The 22,152-nt window shown below is 36.7% G+C and overlaps 2 protein-coding genes across 4 annotated transcripts in view; both read left to right on the plus strand.

Moving 5' to 3' along the window:
* The first annotated feature begins 1,569 nt into the window (after positions 1–1,569).
* pdha1b (pyruvate dehydrogenase E1 subunit alpha 1b) lies at positions 1,570–9,218 on the plus strand. 2 transcript variants are annotated; one of them, XM_079862543.1, is made up of 12 exons: positions 1,570–1,718; positions 2,550–2,570; positions 3,476–3,544; positions 3,626–3,799; positions 3,894–4,020; positions 4,753–4,844; positions 4,915–5,007; positions 5,100–5,255; positions 5,378–5,449; positions 5,896–5,963; positions 6,148–6,256; positions 8,438–9,218. In XM_079862543.1, exons 1-12 carry the CDS (start codon positions 1,662–1,664, stop codon positions 8,600–8,602), a joined length of 1,203 nt encoding a protein of 400 aa, XP_079718669.1. In that variant the 5' UTR covers positions 1,570–1,661; the 3' UTR covers positions 8,603–9,218. The 2 variants fall into 2 exon arrangements, with proteins under 2 accessions (XP_079718669.1, XP_079718670.1); XM_079862544.1 differs by lacking the exon at positions 2,550–2,570 and having other exon boundaries at positions 1,583–1,718; positions 8,438–8,814.
* A 263-nt stretch (positions 9,219–9,481) lies between these two features.
* rps6ka3b (ribosomal protein S6 kinase, polypeptide 3b) overlaps positions 9,482–22,152 on the plus strand; it is a 37,237-nt gene continuing 24,566 nt past the window's right edge. The window contains exons 1-2 of one of the 2 annotated variants that reach the window (XM_079863547.1): positions 9,482–9,862; positions 14,147–14,206. In XM_079863547.1, the coding sequence (XP_079719673.1) occupies positions 9,800–9,862; positions 14,147–14,206 (123 nt within the window). In that variant the 5' untranslated portion in view covers positions 9,482–9,799. The remainder of the gene's footprint in view (positions 9,863–14,146; positions 14,207–22,152) is intronic. The other variant, XM_079863548.1, reaches the window with a different exon arrangement.

Here is a 22,152-nt window from a genome sequence, read left to right on the forward strand (position 1 = left end):
TATTATATGAAAGTGATCTTTACATTTTACACAATTATTATTTTACTTATGGCATGTCTTTTCATAGGGATATACAAATTTTGGGGGAAATAAGCCTTTGTTTTTCATTTTAAAGGCAGAAGTTTCACAATACCTAAAAACAATATTATGTTTGGGAAAAAAAGAAAGCTGTGAAATGTGTTAATATTTGTAAAAATGTATTTTTTTTACTGTTTATCCTAATGTTCCCAGCTTATTTGTAATTTTATTATACCAATAATAAAATAAATCTGTACACAGAGGAAAAAATGTATACAGTTCAAACACTTCAACTAACAGATAATTTCTCTTAAAATATAGTTTTATAACTGCTTGGAAGTTATATCATTTTATATTTCAATGACCATGGGACATAACAATTTTTAAAAATGCACATTTTTAATTATTAATATTATGCAGACATTCCAAATGGCCTACATTAAAAACCTTTTATTCATTTTATACGTGACTTCATATATTGATAACTATATATGACAATATAATGTTTTGTACAAATGTTAAAGCAAAAATAAAACAATTAGAGTAAGAAATAATAATATAAAAACCTTTTTAATTGTAATTTAAGCAGTTATACTCTGTAAATGTTGTTCATTATTTTAATCATTACAAACATTTTACACAACAATTAAGAAAGCACCTATATACATTTTAATATCTAGGGTGCATAACCAAACAGAGGTGGGTGAGACTGAGAAATAGAAATATCCTCATGAAAAGACAACATTCTGCTATAACTGTTCTTTTTTCTGTTTTAATTATTCTTATTTCTTTTTATTATTTTAATTTCTTCAATGTAAAGCACTTTGAATTGCCATTGTGTATGAAATGTGCTATATAAATAAACTTGCCTTTCCTTGCCTTACCGCTTGGTGACACTGTTCTATTTCACGAAAATAACATGACCGTAAATGACGAGCTTTACAAGTCTTCAAAATAAAAGTCCTATTACTGCTTATAACTCAGAACAATCAGAAAGATAGGCCTAGTAACTACATGAACATTTGCATTCATCAAGAAGACGGAGTCTATCTTTTAATTTATGTGTCATAAATAATTTCTCACAAGTAATTACAAAATAAAAGTGTAACTCAGTCATTCTGCCAGACTATTCATTTTTCTTGCTTACCTAATGAGTTGCTTTTCTTTCTATCTATCTATCTATCTATCTATCTATCTATCTATCTATCTATCTATCTATCTATCTATCTATCTATCTATCTATCTATCTATCTATCTATCTGTAATAAATATCTATTTAACATTATTTGATTATTCTTTGATTTTGAGCTAACATACAAATGAGCCTTAATTTTAAAAATGTTTTGCCTTAGGGAACCCCACAAAGATTTGCTGTGTCCATCATATTATTACAAATATGCTTAATATGACTTACTATCGTTATATTAAATTAATATTTATTGTTTAAATTTTTATCAATTATTTTTCAACTTTATTGTTGATGTTGCTGTGCAAAGTTAAGTTGAACTTTAATTCTTGAAACAGAGTGTAGTCAAATCCTCAGCCATACTGAGAGAGTGTGTGTGTGTGTTTCTGGCTTCAGCTCACTGTGTGGTGTTGATCCTCATGAAACACTCCTGTTCACTCAGCCTGGGGTTTGGAGCATGCAGAACATGCTGGCAGTAATTGCAAACGCATTCAAGGGCGGTGCCAAAATAAATGTAGGTATCATAAGTGTCTGTTTGCTTATCTGTTTGCTATTAAAGAGACAGAGGCATTGACAGATTCAAGCTCTGTTTAGCTTAGGGGCATTAAAAGATTTACAAGAGGCTAAACTAGATCTCTATAGTCTCATCGACCTTGGTGTTCAGTAAATACAAATTCATGCTTACTGTAAATGAAATGGACACTGAACTGATTGTATTTGATTAAAAGGCAGAGTCTGCCCTGGTCTGGTCCCTCTATTGTTTGTTATCTTATCATAATAGTTTGTTTTAGCCATTCAGAGCCTGTGGTACAGTCCAACTGTAATATATTGAAATGAGAATTGATGTTTGTTCTAACATGGACATCATTACGTACCATATTGTGGTCTTTTTCCTGATAGTCTTTTAGCTATTTATATTATTTTCTTTATACTTTCTTTATAATATAGTTAGTTCAGTAATGTACAAAATGTATACAGTGCAGTTAGCCCCATTAATGATTTCGGGAGCATGTCTATGTTCCCACAGCCCTATGTTCCCACAAATGGCCTACCCCTGACCCCACCCCTAAACCTACCCGTAACTGGGGTTTAGACAATGTTCCCACAAATGGCCTACCCCTGACCCCACCCCTAAACCTACCCGTAACTGGGGTTTAGACAATGTTCCCACAAATGGCCTACTCCTGACCTCACCCCTAAACCTACCCGTAACTGGGGTTTAGACAAATCGTAAAAAAAAAAAAAAAAAATTCTTAGAAATGTGGGAACATAGGGCCGTGGGAACATAGGGCCGTGGGAACATAGGGCTGACCCCATGATTTCTATCTTTTTTATTGTTTTATAGGGTGCCCAGACAGTGTCTGAGGTAAGATTTGGACTCTACACTGACTTAACTTCTCCACGTGATCCAGCAACACCAGCTCAACCACCCTATTAGTGTTCATTATGTTATCAATGATAGAAAAAGTGTATTTGTCTTCAATCAGTTGGATTATATTTAATTATTCATGCCAGATCTAAAACGTTTTGTTTACTTTTAATCTTGAGTAATTTCAAAGACTACATATACACATTGTGGAATGTATGTGTTATTATATTGTTGACCAACTGTAACACTACTGTTCAAAAGCTTGGGTTCAGTTAGGCTCTGCAAGATTTTTTATGTTTTTGAAAGAGGTGTCTTATGCTCACAAAGGCTGCATTTATTTGATCAACTAAAATAGTGGGCTAATATAATCAAATATGATTACAATTTAAAATAACTGTATTTTAAATTGTACATTATTCCTGTGATGTCAAAGCTGAATTTTCAGCATCAGTCCTCAGTGTCACATGATCCTTCAGAAATCATCCTAAAATGCTGATTTGCGGCTACAAGAAACATTTCTTACTATTATCAATGTTGAAAACAGTTGTGCTGCTTAAGATATTTGTGGAAACAGTGATATATTATTTTTTAGGAATCTTTGATGATTAAAAGTACTGAAAGAACAGCATTTATTTGATTTTTTTTTAACAATGTAAAATTCTTTACTGACACTTTTGATCAATTTAATGCATCCTTGCTGAATAAAAATATTAATTTCTTTGAAAAAAAGCTCTTACTGACCTCAAACTTTTGAACAGTAGTGTGTTTATTTTAGGTACATTAATGTTTCACAGTATTGAATGGCCTTCAATATCTCACATGATGAATGCATTTTTCCAGTATATCTGTTTTAAAATGCTTTTCAAAGTTTTATTACTGCTCTGCACTCCACTCTTCTCCAGGGCTCCAGAGTGGTGGTATCAGCACGTTCTTTTGCAGACTTCACACCTCAGGCCAGCTTTGACATCAAGGTAAAGTTCTCTTATTAGCTTAAAGCATGCACACAAAACTTTGTTCATTCAAGAAAAAAGTAGAACATGGTTCCATTTCAGAGGTGTGACCTTCATCGCTTGGACGAAGGCCCTTCGGTGCAGACGGTGCTCACCAGAGAGGATGGACTCAGGTACTACCGCACTATGCAGACCATGAGACGCATGGAGCTGAAGGCAGATCAGCTCTACAAGCAAAAGATCATACGAGGCTTCTGTCACTTGTATGATGGCCAGGTAATACAAAACTGAATACCTTGTAGTTTATAACAGCTGTTTACACACATAACACAGTCAATGTCAAATGATTTGTCTTCTGGTTACCTGTCAGGAAGCCTGTGCTGTAGGCATTGAGGCTGGTATCAGTCCCATGGATCATGTGATCACGGCATATAGGGCTCATGGTTACACCTACACCAGAGGTGTGCCTGTGAAAGAGATCATGGCAGAGCTCACAGGTGGGGACTTCCTCCATAAAACTGCATTAAAGGGATAGTTCACCCAAAAATTTAAATTATGTCATCATTTACTTACCCTCAAGTTGTTCCAAACCTGTATGAGTTTCTACTGAACACAAAAGAAGATGTTTAAAAGAATTTTGGCTCCATAGTATTTTTTAATTTTTTTTCCTACTATGGATGTCATTGGCTACCTTCAACTATCTGTTTACCAACATTCTTCAAAATATCTTACTTTTAGTTCAACAGAAGAAAGACGTTTTCATTTCTGGATGAACTGTCCCTTTAAAATAGAAATCCTGCTGGGCTTTTAATGCTATCTGCATATATACTGTATGTACAACAATAACGGAGTAATGGATGCTGAAAATACAGCTTTGCCATCACAGGAATAAATTACATTTTAAGACATATTCAATGAGAACAGTTAATAATTTCACAATATTATTGTCTTTAATTTTTTATCAAATAAATATAGCCTTGGTGAGCAATGAGCATAACAGACTTCTTACAAAAACATTAAAGAACCGTACTGACTCCAAACTTTTGAAGTAGTGTTTTGATAGTGTAAATAGCAGTCGAACTGTTTTTAAATGAAAGATTTCTTACATAAGTAAAATGGACTGAAACTGGAAAATACCCAACTGACTCAAATGAGGTTATGAATTGGAATCAAATCAAGAAATGTGTAATAACCAGCCCGAATCTGAACATGTTCACAATCTATTTCAGGCCGAAGGGGTGGTGTTGCCAAAGGGAAGGGCGGCTCTATGCACATGTATGCCAAGAATTTCTATGGCGGGAATGGTATTGTTGGTGCCCAGGTGAGATGCACGCATCATATCTTACTACAGTATTATCAAGCATTTCTTAATCTAAATCTCTCTTTGGAAGGTTCCTCTTGGGGCAGGTGTGGCCTTGGCATGCCAGTATCAGGGTAAAAACGAGGTTTGTGTTACTCTGTATGGGGACGGAGCTGCTAATCAGGTGAGAGCAACTTCCTCCATACATGCGCTCACAGGTTTGTGTGCAGTCTGCTGTTGCAAAATAACGCTTTATCTGTTTTGTCCCCTTATCAGGGCCAGATCTTTGAGTCATTTAACATGGCAGCTTTGTGGAAACTCCCCTGCATTTTCATCTGTGAGAATAATAAATATGGCATGGGGACATCAGTGGAACGCGCCTCAGCCAGTACAGACTATTACAAGAGAGGAGACTACATTCCTGGCCTGAGGGTGACTGTCTTTTGTTTTTTTTCTTGATGCCTCACCATGTTATTATATTCACCAGTGAATGCAATTTTTTACAGATGTACATAAAAGGTCACAAGTCAAGCCCTTTTCTTTGTTTTCTCCAGGTGGATGGTATGGATGTTCTTGGTGTGAGAGAGGCAACCAGGTTTGCAGCAGATTTTTGCAGATCTGGAAAGGTAAAAGAAAAAATTACATATTTTACTAACTTAAAGGAGTAGGTCACTTTAAAATGAAAATTACCCCATGATTTGTTGTATATAATGTATATATTTCTTACACAAACTCATCGCTTGTCTTCAGAAGGCCTTTATTAACCCCCCGAAGCCGTGTAGAGTTCTTTTATGATGGATGGATGCACTTTTTTGAGCTTCATACTGATGGTTGCAATTCACTGCCATTATGAAGCTCGGAAGCATCAGGGTGTTTATTAATATAACTTTGATTGTATTCGTCTGAAAGAAGAAAGTCATAGACACCTATGATGGCTTGAGGGTGAGTAAATCATGGGCTAATTTGAATTTTTACGTGAACTATCCCTTTAACAAGTCAAGGAGGGCTTATAGATTTAAGCAAGGGCTAGGTTGATACTGGTGGGCAAATGTTTGGCCTGTGCTCTCTATAGGGTCCCATACTAATGGAGCTCCAGACATATCGTTACCATGGCCACAGCATGAGCGATCCTGGGGTCAGGTGAGGTTGACCTTCAACCTTTCCCCCCGTGGCAGGCGCACATCCTTCCTCGTCGTGTTTAAAACCATGTCCTCACCTTTTAACCTCCATAATCACATTCTTTCCTTAGTTTTAGCTAGTTTGCACATCATTTCAGCGAGCTTACCATTCGCTGTACCTTCAATCAGCGCTTTTCTGCCCTTAGTTATCGCACACGTGAAGAGATCCAGGAAGTTCGCAGTAAGAATGACCCCATCTCTATGCTGAAGGACCGCATGATTAGTAGCAACATGGTTAGGGTGGAGGAGATCAAGGTACTTCATTTTTACATGATTCATTTTTTTGTCTGTCTATTGCACTCTTTATTTTATCTAGAGATGAACAGACCTTAAAATTTTTAAAAATGTAATCTAATGGTGCCAAACATTGTGACTTTTGTGACATTTGCTATATGAACACACAAAAAAGAAGACTTCTGATTCTGTACTGTCAAAAAATAAACATTACAGGAAATGAATGGGAAATACGAAAAATGAGAAAATACAGAACAATTTTATGGGGTCTCTGATACTGACTAAATCCAAATTCCAAATGCAAAACCTAAGTAATTATGTCTAAAAATACTCTTATAAACGACTGGGGAATAAACAGCATTATGCTTTTCTTTATTTCTCCAATTATATAGCACCAATCTGACTTTTTTACTTAAACTGTAATAATTGAAAACAATATGAAATTATATATTTTTTACTAATATTTGATTTTATATACAAATAAATGGTGTATAATTTAGATGTGAATATTGTTTTGTACCATTAAATATAAAATATTAAAGAATAAATATTATTGAAACAAAAAATATAGTACATTCATTTCATTAAAAAACTGATTCACTTATTGTGTGCATCTCAATCAGCTCCCTAGTTCACTAGTCAGGGCACTGGTCAGGGAATTGGCTATTTTAAGAGCTGAACACTGAAATGTGCATGCCCTAAAAATTCCCACAATGCACTATGAAAACCAGGGAGCATTGATGCTCACTATGTTTCCTTAACGGAATTTCAAAAGCGAGAAACATAAATCATATGAGCCAACTCACTACACATAATGACACGCAATAAAAAATATATTTTTTTTTAATACAAACCCTTATTTAATTAAATGTCAGCATAAACATACATCACCAGACAGGTAATGCACATAATCTAGCTAACATTTATAAAGTATTTATGGCTGAAATTTTGCACATATATCTAAAACAGGGATGGGCAACTTCGGTCCTGGAGGGCCACTGTCCTACAGAGTTTAGCTCCAACCCTGAAAAAATCACCTGCCTGTAACTTTCTAGTAATCCTGAGGACCTTGATTAGCTTGTTCAGGTGTGTTTGATTAGGGTTCAACCTAAACTCTGTAGGACATTGGCCCTCCAGGACCGAAGTTGCCCATCCCTGATCTAAAATATACACTCACCTAAAGGATTATTAGGAACACCTGTTCAATTTCTCATTAATGCAATTATCTAATCAACCAACCACATGGCAGTTGCTTCAATGCATTTGGGGGTGTGGTCCTGGTCAAGACAATCTCCTGAACTCCAAACTGAATGTCAGAATGGGAAAGAAAGGTGATTTAAGCAATTTTGAGCGTGGCATGGTTGTTGGTGCCAGACGGGCCGGTCTGAGTATTTCACAATCTGCTCAGTTACTGGGATTTTCACGCACAACCATTTCTAGGGTTTACAAAGAATGGTGTGAAAAGGGAAAAACATCCAGTATGCGGCAGTCCTGTGGGCGAAAATGCCTTGTTGATGCTAGAGGTCAGAGGAGAATGGGCCGACTGATTCAAGCTGATAGAAGAGCAACTTTGACTGAAATAACCACTCGTTACAACCGAGGTATGCAGCAAAGCATTTGTGAAGCCACAACACGCACAACCTTGAGGCGGATGGGCTACAACAGCAGAAGACCCCACCGGGTACCACTCATCTCCACTACAAATAGGAAAAAGAGGCTACAATTTGCACGAGCTCACCAAAATTGGACAGTTGAAGACTGGAAAAATGTTGCCTGGTCTGATGAGTCTCGATTTCTGTTGAGACATTGTTGAGACAAACACAGTATTAGTATGGTGTTCCTAATAATCCTTTAGGTGAGTGTATATATATATATATATATATATATATATAAAATTTCTGCAGTTGTTCATTAATAAGTGATAACAGTAGTGATGTTGTACAAAGAGGACGTTGCCATGTCACTGGAAATAGAGTCATCGATGTCCCAATGTGTAGTGAGCCAGGGTCCTTACTGTCCTTTCCTTACTAGTGCCCGAATTCATGTACACAGTATACTGGTTCACGACCTAGGAAGCTAGGGAGTTTATTGAGATGCGCCCATTGTCTTCACTCTTTTTTAACTGCTGAGGATCACAAGAGTGACCCCTATGTGAGGAATACCTCACCCTATCACCATATTATGTTGTTGTAATCACAACAGGACATTGATGCAGAGATTCGTAAGGAGATAGAAGAAGCAGCTCAGTTTGCTACTTCTGATCCAGAACCCCCATTGGAGGATTTATGCAACCACATCTTCTACAATGATGCACCCTTAGAGGTCAGAGGCACCAACCCCTGGACGAGGCTGAAATCCATGAGCTAAAGAACCTGCTGAGGATTCAGCACTTCAGTCCTAATAGTACAGGAGCTCTGTTCCTAAACCTATACGCACAAAAAGATGGATGAAACTTGTGTTATCCATATATTCATACATTCCATAACAGCTGTTACTTAGCAATTAGTTTTGTAGACTGTTAATTCGTTTATATATTTAACTAAGAATGGAATTAATAAATGTGTAATAATTTGACTGATATTTGCGTCAGTTGTTAATTCAGATTGCTCGCTAGATAGATGCAAAGTCCTGAGTCACTGAATCACGCATGAGAAGTCATCATAATAGACTCACCCAGCAGGTGTCGCACTCCCACTTACGAGAATAAAGTGTCAAATCACTGACAAGGTACAGTAGATGCCAATTCATTGGAGGTACATTCTTACGTACATTACAGAGTCATCAAAAGATTATGATGGCTGATGATGAATCACACTGATGAGCAACACTTATTAAAGAAATTGGGTCCATAGTGGATTTCAATATAAGCAAAAGAGATGTACTGTCCATTGGAATAAAAATTAGAAATAACTTTTAAACTGATGATAAACTTATTTTCATTTGGGCTTTATGTAGAGAAGAAATAAAGCTTTTTTGTGTCCATAATTCGAGTCTGAATAGGTAATTATCCTATTTACAGATCATATTTCTGAGTGACCGTACTCATTTACTACCTTCCATACAGTAAAAGAATGATATTAAATAAATGTATTTATTATAAAAATTCGTGTTTACTCGGATCACAGGTTGGGGCATCAAATGCACTGCACTCTCACCTGTTCGTCTACGATGAGCCGCACAGATCTAGCCCCTCCTCTCTATCATTGATTGACAAGCACATCAACCAATCCGATGAGTCATACTGGAAGAAGCGGAAGTGAATATAGCGCGTAAACGTGTTTTTTTCTGTCAAACGGGAAAGCGAAGAGAGAGAGAGAGAGAGAGGGCACTGGCTCGAGATCAGGGCACGGTCATTCTATTTCTATGGAAACGCTGCACTGACTGACAGAAGTGAGTGGAGGAAAAGGTGGCGGCGCTTTTGGATACGTTACGCACGTAACGGATTCCCAGCTTTCTCTATCAGTGTCAAGAGCGTGGAAGCAAACAGGCATAATCTCTTCAAAGTAGCTCAGAATTGTTCTGTTGAATCTGATTCGTAAAACAAGGAACCTCCAAAAAGTGAAGATGCCCCTGGCACAACTAGTTGACCCTTGGCGAAAGATGGCAATCGGCAGTGCGGCGAGTGAGGTGAGTCTCCAACGCATATGAAGGTTTATATCACTGACATGTTAGTTATAAAAGCATTACTTCTCTAATTTTTTTTTTTTTTTTTTTTTTTTTTTTTTTTTTGAGGCCGTTTCTCTGTGCCGTTGTTGTACAACCTGTTCCAGATCTTTATCCGATGTTGGAGGATTAGCGGTTATAAAGTATGACCCGTGTAATGTCTGTGCGAAATGCTTTTTAAACGATCCGTTTGCCAAAGGCCCTTTGCATTTTTTTCATTTTTTGACTTGTAGTTACTTTGTACATAGCATATGAGTTCACCTTATTCACCGTGTTTTGTCAATAGAGACTTAAGTTTTATGAATGAGACGACGTAATGTTCATGAATCCATGTCTGATTCATGCCGGTGCAGTGATGATGATGATGAATCGGTTCATCTGTGGGAATCTTTGCCTTATCACTGAGAAATGTAATCAGTTTAGTTAACCTGTGTGTGTATGTGTATATGTATTAGTTGCAGTGTTGGGAAGATCAAATAAACACATCTCTATCATTTTCAAAACATTTAAACCAGGCAGGGTTAACTTTACAGTAGTAGATTACTGTCAGACTTTCAAAATCCTTCATCACTTGAATTAAGATTATAATTTTAAATATTTTAATTTTAATGCACAGCCACCACATAACCAGACTTTAGCACCTTTTTTACTTTGAGGTCCTTCTGGGGTTAAATACTGACTTAAAATCATAACAAGAAATAGTTTAATAGCAATGATACTGTTTTTGAAATCAAATCTTTGCATATCTATGACATGAAACACTCACATCAAACAATACCTCGAAGAAAAAAAACAGTTAATCTTAAAAAAAAAAAAAAAAAGCATTTACATAAACCCAAATAGGAAATAAAACAGTTATCAAATAAGCTTGTGCCCTATTCTGTGTGTGGTTATTATGCTTAGATTATGGTTAGATCTGGCATGGTTACCAACCTTATTCAAGGAGAGTAAAATGTATATATTTTCTGTCAAAGTGTTCATAAATACCAAGCAATACAGAGCTAAAATACATCTAGAATACACATTAGTAGCATGGTGTGGAAGGCAGGAGTAGCCTATACCTTTTCTACTTTATTTAATGACTGCTTACAGTTAACTGTAGGCTAAGTTTCATACTTGCGGATACTTCCTCAGGTTCAACATTGAAACCTTCGATGTTGATAGCATTTTAATAGTTTGATAACTGAATTGTTATATTTGCAACCTATTCTAATTTCTGGATAAATTATTTTTAAATTTCCAGATCTAGAATGCATTTTTATCATCCGCCATGATGGCAACTCTCTAAAAGGTTGTAGCCTAAAGCTTTCAGCAGAAATGTGGATTGATGCAATTGTCAGACGTGGTGAGCTGCAAATTCAAACAAGAGAACCAATCAAAAGTATCAGAATCGCATCGCTTTACTAAACGGCCGTGAATCGTGAACATCAAAAACAGGCAAAGCAACAAATTAATATTATTCAACATATCCTAGCTTTTTATAGAAAATATTCTGATGTAACCCCCTTTGTAATCGTTAACATTTTCATAAGTAACTGTAATTTAATTACACATTTTTTCTCAGTAATAACAGATTATAGTTACATTTATTTTGTAATTAAATTATTTAACTCTGTTACATGTAACTAGTTACATCATGTAACCAACATTGATAGTTGTTATCATGCGTTGAGTCATGAGATGAGGCAGATACAAAACATACAATTATTTGACATTTTTAAGATCATTCCAGATAATGCAAAAGGGGAACTGTCCCTTTAAAGGGTTAGTTCACCACATGGACTATTTTAAAGACATGAGGGTGAGTAATTAATAAAATAATTTTCATTTTTGGGTGAACTAATCCTTTAAGGGGCAATATTTCCCCCTTGGAATTGATTTTTAGGGGCATTTCTTTGTTCTATGAGTTTCTATCATTCATTTAAACTGTATCTTTTAGACTAATCCTTTTTTATCTTTTAATCTGCATTTTTAAGTACAATCAACTTGGATATTTAAGTCATTTTAACTTAAATCACATTAAACTGACTTTAAAAAAATATTTGAATCTTGTATAACAAATAAAAGTTGACTTATTTTGAGTTAAAGCAATGTAACAACATATGTAGTCATAACTTATTTATCTTTTCTTTTTTTTTACAGTGAGTGTCTAAACCCATTACTAGATAGGCCTAGAATATAATAGAATGTGATGTATCAAATGTTGGAGAACAAATTTTAAATCTTATAAATTTTAGACAGAATTTGTGTGGCTAAATATACATTGGAAGGATTCCAAGGGTTACTTTACCCATAACAAAGTTTAAACATTTATGTACTGTAGTCACAAACCCTCATCGCTTTACCATGACTGTTTACTATCTTTTTTTTTACTCTCCGTTTCATTTTTGCAGATTTCCTGAGAATTCAATACCCCTGACTGTTTTTTATGATGATTTGCAAAAGATAAGAGTTTGCATGAAGTCATGCATGCAAATTACTGCAGGTTTATTAGGAAAAACTCATATTCAATCCAGCCTGCTCTGTCATCTACTCTGGAATGACACAACAATGTTCAGAAATTACAGCTACAACCCATTTGATCCACATGTAATAAAGTCTGCCGTAAAGCTGCCGAGATGGTATTGTAAAAGAGAAAGAGAAAAGAGTGGCAGGTAACACACTGTTCCCTTCCAGCTAGCAGATGATCACAAGCCATCCCTCAGTTTCACTCTCGCGTGACAGATCGGCCCGTCTGAGGCGCCACCCTGACTAATTAACCCTAAACAGTCAATGACAGCATGTAGTCTAACGAGACGTTCCTCCACTATCATTTGGTGCAGAGGAACAGACGTTCATATTGGCACAAGTGTGTGTCTGCTGTAGTAATCAAGGCTTTGTATCGCTCTCAGAAACTGATCCACACCGCGATTGTTCAATGTAGTCTCAGCCTCAGACGGACTGCCTACAGACCGCCCACAATCAGTTCGATGACTGTCTCATGATTCATATTTCACGAAAAGAAAAGCACTTGTGAAATTCACAAGGCTCAATCAGATATCTGACAGCAGCACAACATCCGGGAGTGTTGGGAAACAAAATAATTTTCAGGTACCTGGATGATGATGGTGACTAATGGTGACTAGTGACTAATGGTGCATTTGTAATTGACTGATATTAAAGATTTTGCGATTTATCAGTAACGGTTGATATTGGATATTTCATTGTTATGCTCATTTAAACAATTTTTACATTTCGATCAGTATTGCCGTGAAGCCCATTTCAATCATGCTTTAGTATATCGTAATTGTAACATAGAAGTTGAAATTATGATATACTAAGTCAGAATTATGAGATAAAACAAATTATGACATAAAATTTCAGAATTATGAGATAAAACATTGACATAAAATATGACGTTAAAAAGTGACTTGTATCATAATTAGGACGTTTTTATCATAATTCAGACTTTGTGATAATTTAAACTTTTTATGTCATCATTTTGACTTTTAATTTCATAAATATTAATTAGTATTTCATAATTATGATTTACCAAAACATGATTTATTTCTTATGTTACGGAAATAGGCTTTCATAGTCATCTAACACTGACTCAAATTTAATCTTTAAAAACGCTGATAATTTAATAACACTGTTATGTAACATACTTGATGCCTAAGTTCACTTTTAAATTCAGCATTTAAAAAGACTGATTTTAGTGGTTTATTTTTAATTTATTTAGACAAAATAATAAATAGTATAACATATTAATATTGCCTGTTTATTGGGTTTTGACCATAACATGAAAATAGTAAAAAAAAAAAGATAAATTCTATAATAGGAAAAAAATTTTTATATATATATATATATTATATAATTATTTATTTATTTATTTATCCGAGGCACACAAACTATATATTCTGTTTTGGTTTATGAAATGAAATAATTTAATAAGAGCTTATTACTTTTGGACAAACAGAAAATCTGACCTAAAGTTCATGAAGATTGTTTATTATGGTATTATCTGGCACATAAAAATCCAGAATGTTTTGTGCTGGTCAGGTGGTCTCTTCCTGTCTAAGTTGGCCGTTCTTAGCCAGAATAAGCAGCAATGTGGACCAAGCATTATGCTGTTAGTGAAAGGTCTGACTATGCGCTACTGTGTTCGGTGCAGTTCAGACCTTTAACACATTATACATATTTTATTTTCTACTCGCAATGGTTCGTGAGACACTGATTTTCCATATTCACATTTCTCTCACATGACAGACGGAGCCCCATCATGTCTTGGAAGACTCGACAGGAGAAGATGAAAATCTATCATGTCAAGTGAGTGTCATGCTTCCCCCTTCTTCTTATGTCTCTCTCTCTTTTTAGTCTTCTCAAGCTGCCTATTTCTCAAACTCTTTCTACCTTTTCTAATCCGTGTCCTTCTCATCTTTTTATGACATGTCCCCTCATGGGCTTTGATCTTCTTATTTTTTAGCTGTTCAGTGTTTTGTAGCACTTGACATTTCTCAAGGAGCTTTTTTTCCAAGGATGCAGCATAGAGAAGTGGCTCTTCTATGAAGGTGGACTGAAATGTCCCTCCATGTACATGTGTATCTGTAAGGGGAGCTGGTGCTTAATGATAGCTATTGATCATGTGTTCCCCATAGAAGGCAATAGCATCGATTAGACCTTTGATTGCCGTATGCATGTTGGAGAAGCTGGAAATCCGGCTTGTTACATGGACACAGTTTTACAGTCACACTGTACTGTACTGTATCATACTCATTGTGTTGGGCCCAGAATTCCTATGTCCCAGCTGAAAAGATACCAACCTAGATAACAAAGTACTCATTGTTTTTGTTTGTGGGAGCGTTTCTATTCAAGCCGTAACGGTTGTTCTAGTTCAGGAAGGATTCTTCCTACACTCAGAGGCCATTAATGAGTTTCCATAACACGCATGTAACGAGTCCATTATGACATCATGCAGTCTGACCTCATACAGGAAACGACGAAGACTTTTTAGGTCTCCTCTCCCACTAAAACACTCCTCCGGTCTTCCTCCCTAGCTTGTGCTGAGAATCATTGATTTTTAAATGCAGGGCAGATGGACCTATGGATCTTGTTTGCTAAGAAAGCTGGTCCATCAAAAACATTCTCTAGAGTATTTGCTTTTCCCCCTGAACGTCCCCACACATAAGCACGCACTTAAAGGAATAGAGTATCTGAAAGCTGCTCCTTTGCAAATGTTGTGATAGAAGTAGGTTAAATGCACACGGTTTCTTTCTTCACTCCTTTTGTCTGCACACTTGTGTTTGGCCTTGTATTGGAAAATGTCATGAAAACACATCACAGTCACAGTAATTTACATAAATTTTTTTCCTCTCTACATATTTTAAATGATATCTTTTTCATACATTACAGCGTGTCCTAATCAGATTCGATGCGATAAGATTCCAACGACAAGCAATTTGTTTGTCTACACCAGACTTGACACGATCAATCAAAAAACACAGCCAATCAGAAGAGCGTGTGGGCGGAGTCTCTCTGCAAGCGTACTGTATTCGTAACACTTTCAGTATGGCTATAAAGGTCATGCAAAATGATATTCAGTTCGCATTAAATTCTTTTAACATAATCAGTACCTGACATTTGTAGTGAGAGTTGTAGTTCCAGCCACAACATCGCATAAATAGAAACACTAAGTATTTATTTATTTTTTGTGTATTTAGTAGACTGCTGTAGTTGTTGTTGTTGTTTTTTGTCTTTGCATACGTGTGTTCAACCTGGACATGTTCCGATCCCTGTGTTTAATGGGGCGTATGATGGTAAACAGTATTTCAGTAGCATAATGAGAGCTAATGAGTTGGAGAGTGTGTGAATGCATTAGTCATGTGCTCTGTTAAATGGGCTTAAAGCAGCTCTCTTTCTCAGAACGGCAAATAAAACAGGAAGGAAGGAGTGAAAATGTGCTTGTTATGTTTAGTTTGCAATCAGCCATTTAACTTTATCTGGAAGCCATTTGAGAGTTTATAAACGGGATCATATTTAAATTCATTCCCAAAACACAGATGCAAAACAGTGAATCAATCCAATTAGCAGCTCACTGGCTCCCCCTGGTGAATAAATATAGCTCATGTTAAAGTGATTCATTTAAATATGTAAAGCATTTAGCAGACACACTTCCAAAGTGATTAAGAAAAGTAGTAGTAGTAGACTTTTTAAATAGGTTTTTTTTAATCCAATGCTTACACCTAGTACATTTCCCTTGAGTGACCATGTGCACACTGTAATGATGACTCAAGAGTCTCCATAGTTCAGACTTTTTGGTGGCAAGCTGAGATGTTTATCCATCCACTGCACCACCGCTAGGTATATGCAAGAGAAAATCTACTGCAGAAATGCTGGTGAAAAATGACCAACACGTTTTGTACGACCAATGCAACTCCATCAGAGAAGAGGAGACAATAATTATTTTTTTCTCCCATAATTCAAAATGAGTTGAAAGGTTCGCTCACAGTCTTTACAACTATCCCCATATTGGGTAACTATGACTGTCCGTCGTCTTCCCAGGTGCCGTGATCAGACCCTGACACTGATGTACTGTATGTGTCCAGCATCATTCATGTCTATGTGCGGGGTGTGTGTGGTGTGTCGCTTGTTTGTGCTAATGTTTGGCTATGTCTCCAGATCTCTCTGGCAGATGGTATTTAATCTTCTCTGGCCATCTGGACTGACTTTTTCTCGCTTTGCGGACACCCACTCTTGCCTCTTTTTTACCTCTCTCTCTCTCTCTCTCTCTTTCTGCAGTCATTTGTGTGAGAGAGTGCCGAGACATCATGCTGTCTTGTATCTACTCTGACTCACTCTTCCAGCATGGCCCTGCACACCTGATTCACAGAACTTGCCTGACTGTGGTTAAATAACAACCTCAGCTTAAAAATGACTCAGAGAGCATTTTAATTTGCTACAGATTCAGTTATTAGCAAGGACCACTATTACAGTATTGCTTGTAGTTAAAGTTGGAATATTGTACTAAACAGACTTGAATGATACCTCATGCAGTTCACACAAAAACCCTTCCAAACCCTTAAGACTTTCATTCATCTTTGATACAAAATCTGAGAGATAAAGTCGTTATTTTAGGGTTTTTTTGCGCACAAAAAGTATTCTCGTCGTTTGATAAACTTATGATTGAGCCATTTTAACGATGTCTTTACTAACTTTTCTGGGCTGGCAGATATTGATTACCTAGCAGCCTATGAAGATTTCATCAAAAATATCTTAATTTGTGTTCGGAAGATGAGCGAAGGTCTTACGGGGTTGGAACAACATGAGGGTGAGTAATTACTGACAGAATTTTCATTTTTGGGAGAACTAACCTTTTAAGGTGACTGGACATACAATTTCACTTGGCAAATCATGCAAACTACTTGACTTTTTAATGTTACATGGTTACAGCCTTGCCCAGAACACATTCTTCAGAAAATAAATATAACTTTTATTGACAGTGATAGCAAAGAGTGGAAAATGGGACATTATTTGGACCAGGCTTATACTCATGACGTGCACACGTTGTTTTATGTGTTTTGTCGCATTTTCAGTAAACGCACAAGCTCTGCTAACCGTTTTTACCATTTTTAAAGTAGACCTTTTTTTTTTTACTTTTATTTGACTATTGATGTAAATATAGAATGTATTTTTTCTTTCAAGACAAATTAGATCCCATTAGAGAGTCCGTTGAGTGCACTGTATATACCCGTATACAAACACAGTAAACACTTTCACATTAAGATATTTATGTAAACCTTTGTTTTTTTTTCAGGTTTACATTTTATTCCATTGCTGTGTTTCTTCCTGTTTCCCACCGAAATCAGTCCATCTATTTTCAGTAATAGGCCATATGATCTTGCAGCAATTGGTATAAAATACCCGTAATGCCCTTTGAATTGATTAACAACACGGTCCTGTTTACTGACAGATCTATTAAGACCCGTTTGCACATGATGCTGATGGCGTGACCAGGCGATGATTCAGTCACAATCCCTCCCCACCCCATCCTCCATTAAAGCGGCATCGTGATGGGTCACAGCTGGTGACTTACAGTCCTCTAATGCTTGAGGATCAATAGAGCGTGCTGGGAGTGATGGCCCTCTCTGCCTGTTCACCGGGTCTGTGGATCTATGTGCGTTACATGCGCGCACACACACACACACACACAGAGGTTATGCTGGGTAATGCCATTAATTCTCACTAAAGGTTTCCTGTGGATCTCTCATTGTGATCACTCTTTCCTCTAACGTCCCACATAACCTGGACACAAAAGCGGTGTGACGACACTTTGTATGTGTGAGAGAGCAAGAGTGGGTGTGTGTCAGAGACGTGGCGTGTGACTGCGCAGAGATTCGAGACCCTCGGAATCTGTGTTAAACTCTGCTCTTTGTTTCGGGCTGAATAAGTGTGGGAGAGTTGATTCATCTTCATTCCTTAAGGACAGGCTCTCATTATCACGGCAGACTCAGAACCTTACAAGTGGGGAGGGGGTTTGGTCAGGACCCGGAAGGTCTTCTGTATCTCAGGTGATGATGAGGGGGCACCAACAATGATTTGCCCTACCTTTGCTGCTTGACCGTATACATTTTTAGCAACAAATATTTATGTGTGAAGGGAAAAATATCATATATATATATATATATATATATATATATATATATATATATATATATATATATATATATATATATATATATATATATATACACTACCGTTCAAAACTTAATTATTGCTGTAGGAGCAATTATTGCTCCTTTTTATTGCTGTAGGAAATTCATAATGCTGTAGGAGACAATAAATTGATCGGTAAAGACATTTAAAATAGTTATTGCAAAGAAGGATTCCTAATGTAATTTAATCCTGTTCTTTTGAGGTTTCGATTCATGTCGATTTCTATTTCATTCGGATCATGTGACACTGAAGATGTATTGTAATGGCTGCTGATAATTCAGTTTTGCTATCACAGGAATACATTAATTTAAAAGATATATTAAAATAGAAAAGTTATTGTAAAAATTGATGATATTTCCCTATATTTCTGTTTTTACTGAATTTTTGAGACTTGTTTCAAAGGCTGAAATCTTACCCCAAACATTTACACACATAATATTATATAATATTATATATATAAAATAAACACTAACACTGTATGCATCAGGTAAAAAGAAATGATCTCATGTAATAATACTATTTTTTTGCAGTAATAGTTGGACAGCTCTGATGTAAAAAAAATTATGGCATATTGTGCAAACGTCTTTTTAACCCCGCTATATAGATCGCATTACATGGATGCAATCAAACAAATGTAAGATAGCTAGAATGCACATACTATTTCAGACGGGCAATGATAGCTTTGTCAAGTGGCCTAAAACTCTCTGACATTGACTTTGGTCCATTGGGCCATTCTTATCATTAAGCCCTGGTCTGCACTGCCAAGATGAACACATAACAGAGGAATGTGAAAAAACAAGGAAAGTAAAGTGGCAGCCAGAGAGGAAATTGAAGGCAGAGGAAGAGAAGCTGTTTTACTAGAGAGATTGTGGAGGGGGGGTGGTTGTTGAAATGTTATTGAGATCTAGAAAGAGGGATCCATTAATCTTGGCTTCAGTGCAAATGTCTCCTTCACCGGCACTCACTCTGCAGTTAAAACGCCCTCCATCTCCTATACATCAGTGGCCCAGTGCCACAAAGACAATAATTGTGTATGACTCCAGTGAGTGTTTTGATAAGATGGACACGTCTGAGAAGCAGCAGAATAGAATCGCTGAGAAAATGCTGCTATTTTCTGCAGTGTGCAGTCTGTGCTGTGTCAGGATGAGTAAGTGCTGTCCATTGGGCTGTATGAAGGACACAAGTTCATTAGGCATGTCAAAGGCAAGTAAGGCTATGAAATATAAAGGCCGTTCAAAAGTTTTAGGTCTGTAAGATTTAAAAAATATGTATTTTTTCTTCTATTCAGCAAATATGCATTAAATTGAACAAAAGTGACAATAAAGACATTTTTGCAAAATATTTCTATTTCAAATAAAATCTTTTGCACTTTCTATTTATCAAAGAATCCTGAAAACTTACCAGTTTCCACAAAAATATGAAGCTGCACAACCCTATAAAATAAGAAATGTTATTTGAGCAGCAAATCAGCATATTAGAATGATTTCTGAAGGATCATGTGACACTGAAAATTCAGCTTTGCCATCACCGTAATAAATTTATATATATAAATGTATATAACATATATATGACATTATATATAACAAGTATATGTATAAATCAAATAAATATTTCTTTAATCAGTTATTATTATTATTATTACTGTATTTATTGTATGTATATATATACACTCACCTAAAGGATTATTAGGAACACCATACTAATACTGTGTTTGACCCCCTTTCGCCTTCAGAACTGCCTTAATTCTACGTGGCATTGATTCAACAAGGTGCTGAAAGCATTCTTTAGAAATGTTGGCCCATATTGATAGGATAGCATCTTGCAGTTGATGGAGATTTGTGGGTTGCACATCCAGGGCACGAAGCTCCCGTTCCACCACATCCCAAAGATGCTCTATTGGGTTGAGATCTGGTGATTGTGGGGGCCATTTTAGTACAGTGAACTTATTGTCATGTTCAAGAAACCAATTTGAAATGATTCGAGCTTTGTAACATGGTGCATTATCCTGCTGGAAGTAGCCATCAGAGGATGGGTACATGGTGGTCATAAAGGGATGGACATGGTCAGAAACAATGCTCAGGTAGGCCGTGGCATTTAAACGATGCCCAATTGGCACTAAGGGGCCTAAAGTGTGCCAAGAAAACATCCCCCACACCATTACACCACCACCACCAGCCTGCACAGTGGTAACAAGGCATGATGGATCCATTTTCTGATTCTGTTTACGCCAAATTCTGACTCTACCATCTGAATGTCTCAACAGAAATCGAGACTCATCAGACCAGGCAACATTTTTCCAGTCTTCAACTGTCCAATTTTGGTGAGCTTGTGCAAATTGTAGCCTCTTTTTCCTATTTGTAGTGGAGATGAGTGGTACCCGGTGGGGTCTTCTGCTGTTGTAGCCCATCCGCCTCAAGGTTGTGCGTGTTGTGGCTTCACAAATGCTTTGCTGCATACCTCGGTTGTAACGAGTGGTTATTTCAGTCAAAGTTGCTCTTCTATCAGCTTGAATCAGTCGGCCCATTCTCCTCTGACCTCTAGCATCAACAAGGCATTTTCGCCCACAGGACTGCCGCATACTGGATGTTTTTCCCTTTTCACACCATTCTTTGTAAACCCTAGAAATGGTTGTGCATGAAAATCCCAGTAACTGAGCAGATTGTGAAATACTCAGACCGGCCCGTCTGGCACCAACAACCATGCCACGCTCAAAATTGCTTAAATCACCTTTCTTTCCCATTCTGACATTCAGTTTGGAGTTCAGGAGATTGTCTTGACCAGGACCACACCCCTAAATGCATTGAAGCAACTGCCATGTGATTGGTTGATTAGATAATTGCATTAATGAGAAATTGAACAGGTGTTCCTAATAATCCTTTAGGTGAGTGTGTATATATATATATATATATATATATATATATATATATATATATATATTACATAAAATAAATACAGTAATAATAATAATAACTGATTATAAAACTTTTGTATATACAAATATTGCAGAATGTAGTTTATTGGCCAGTAATTCAGCCACCATTGGCAGGTTTGGAAAAACTCAAATTTTGTACCCTGTACTTACATTATTTTGTCTTTGGAGCACTAAACCTTTCAGTTAGGCACTCTGTGCTGTTTATCATTCTCTAACTCAGAGAAACAGTAGAGTTGATGTCACATTTCCCTCTGAGAAAAGGAGACGAGGATGATGTTTTTCCACATCTGAACTGAAGGCGTGTTGGGAGGCAGTCTTGGCGCGGTTCCACGCGTGAGAGGAGGATTTTACATCTGAGGTCAGGATCTGAAGGTGATGTAATGTCCTCGTCAGGGTGTCTAACTTCCTGAGAGCTTTCCAAGAACGGGGAGCAGACGGGAGGGTTCCTGCTCTGTCATTCAGCACGGGAAGTCGGGTGAAGCAGATGAAAAAATAATACACAACTTTGAACTTGATCCGGCGCCACGTGACCTGGTTCAGCCCAGGATGATCTGACGTAGACTCAATCTCAGCTGGAACAGATCTGCTATTTATTCTGCTACTTTAGATGTCTCGCTCATTTTAAATACTC

This window comes from Squalius cephalus, assembly GCF_949319135.1.
Source record: "Squalius cephalus genome assembly, chromosome: 25".
NCBI lineage: Eukaryota > Metazoa > Chordata > Actinopteri > Cypriniformes > Leuciscidae > Squalius > Squalius cephalus.

Excerpts from the sequence above, each read along its gene's own strand:
- pdha1b (XM_079862543.1), top strand. The coding sequence starts at position 1,662 with ATGCAGAACATGCTGGCAGTAATTGCAAACGCATTCAAGGGCGGTGCC. Across the intron at positions 1,719-2,549 it reads AGGGCGGTGCCAAAATAAAT|GGTGCCCAGACAGTGTCTGA; the intron begins GTAGGTATCATA and ends ATTGTTTTATAG. Across the intron at positions 4,021-4,752 it reads GATCATGGCAGAGCTCACAG|GCCGAAGGGGTGGTGTTGCC; the intron begins GTGGGGACTTCC and ends AATCTATTTCAG.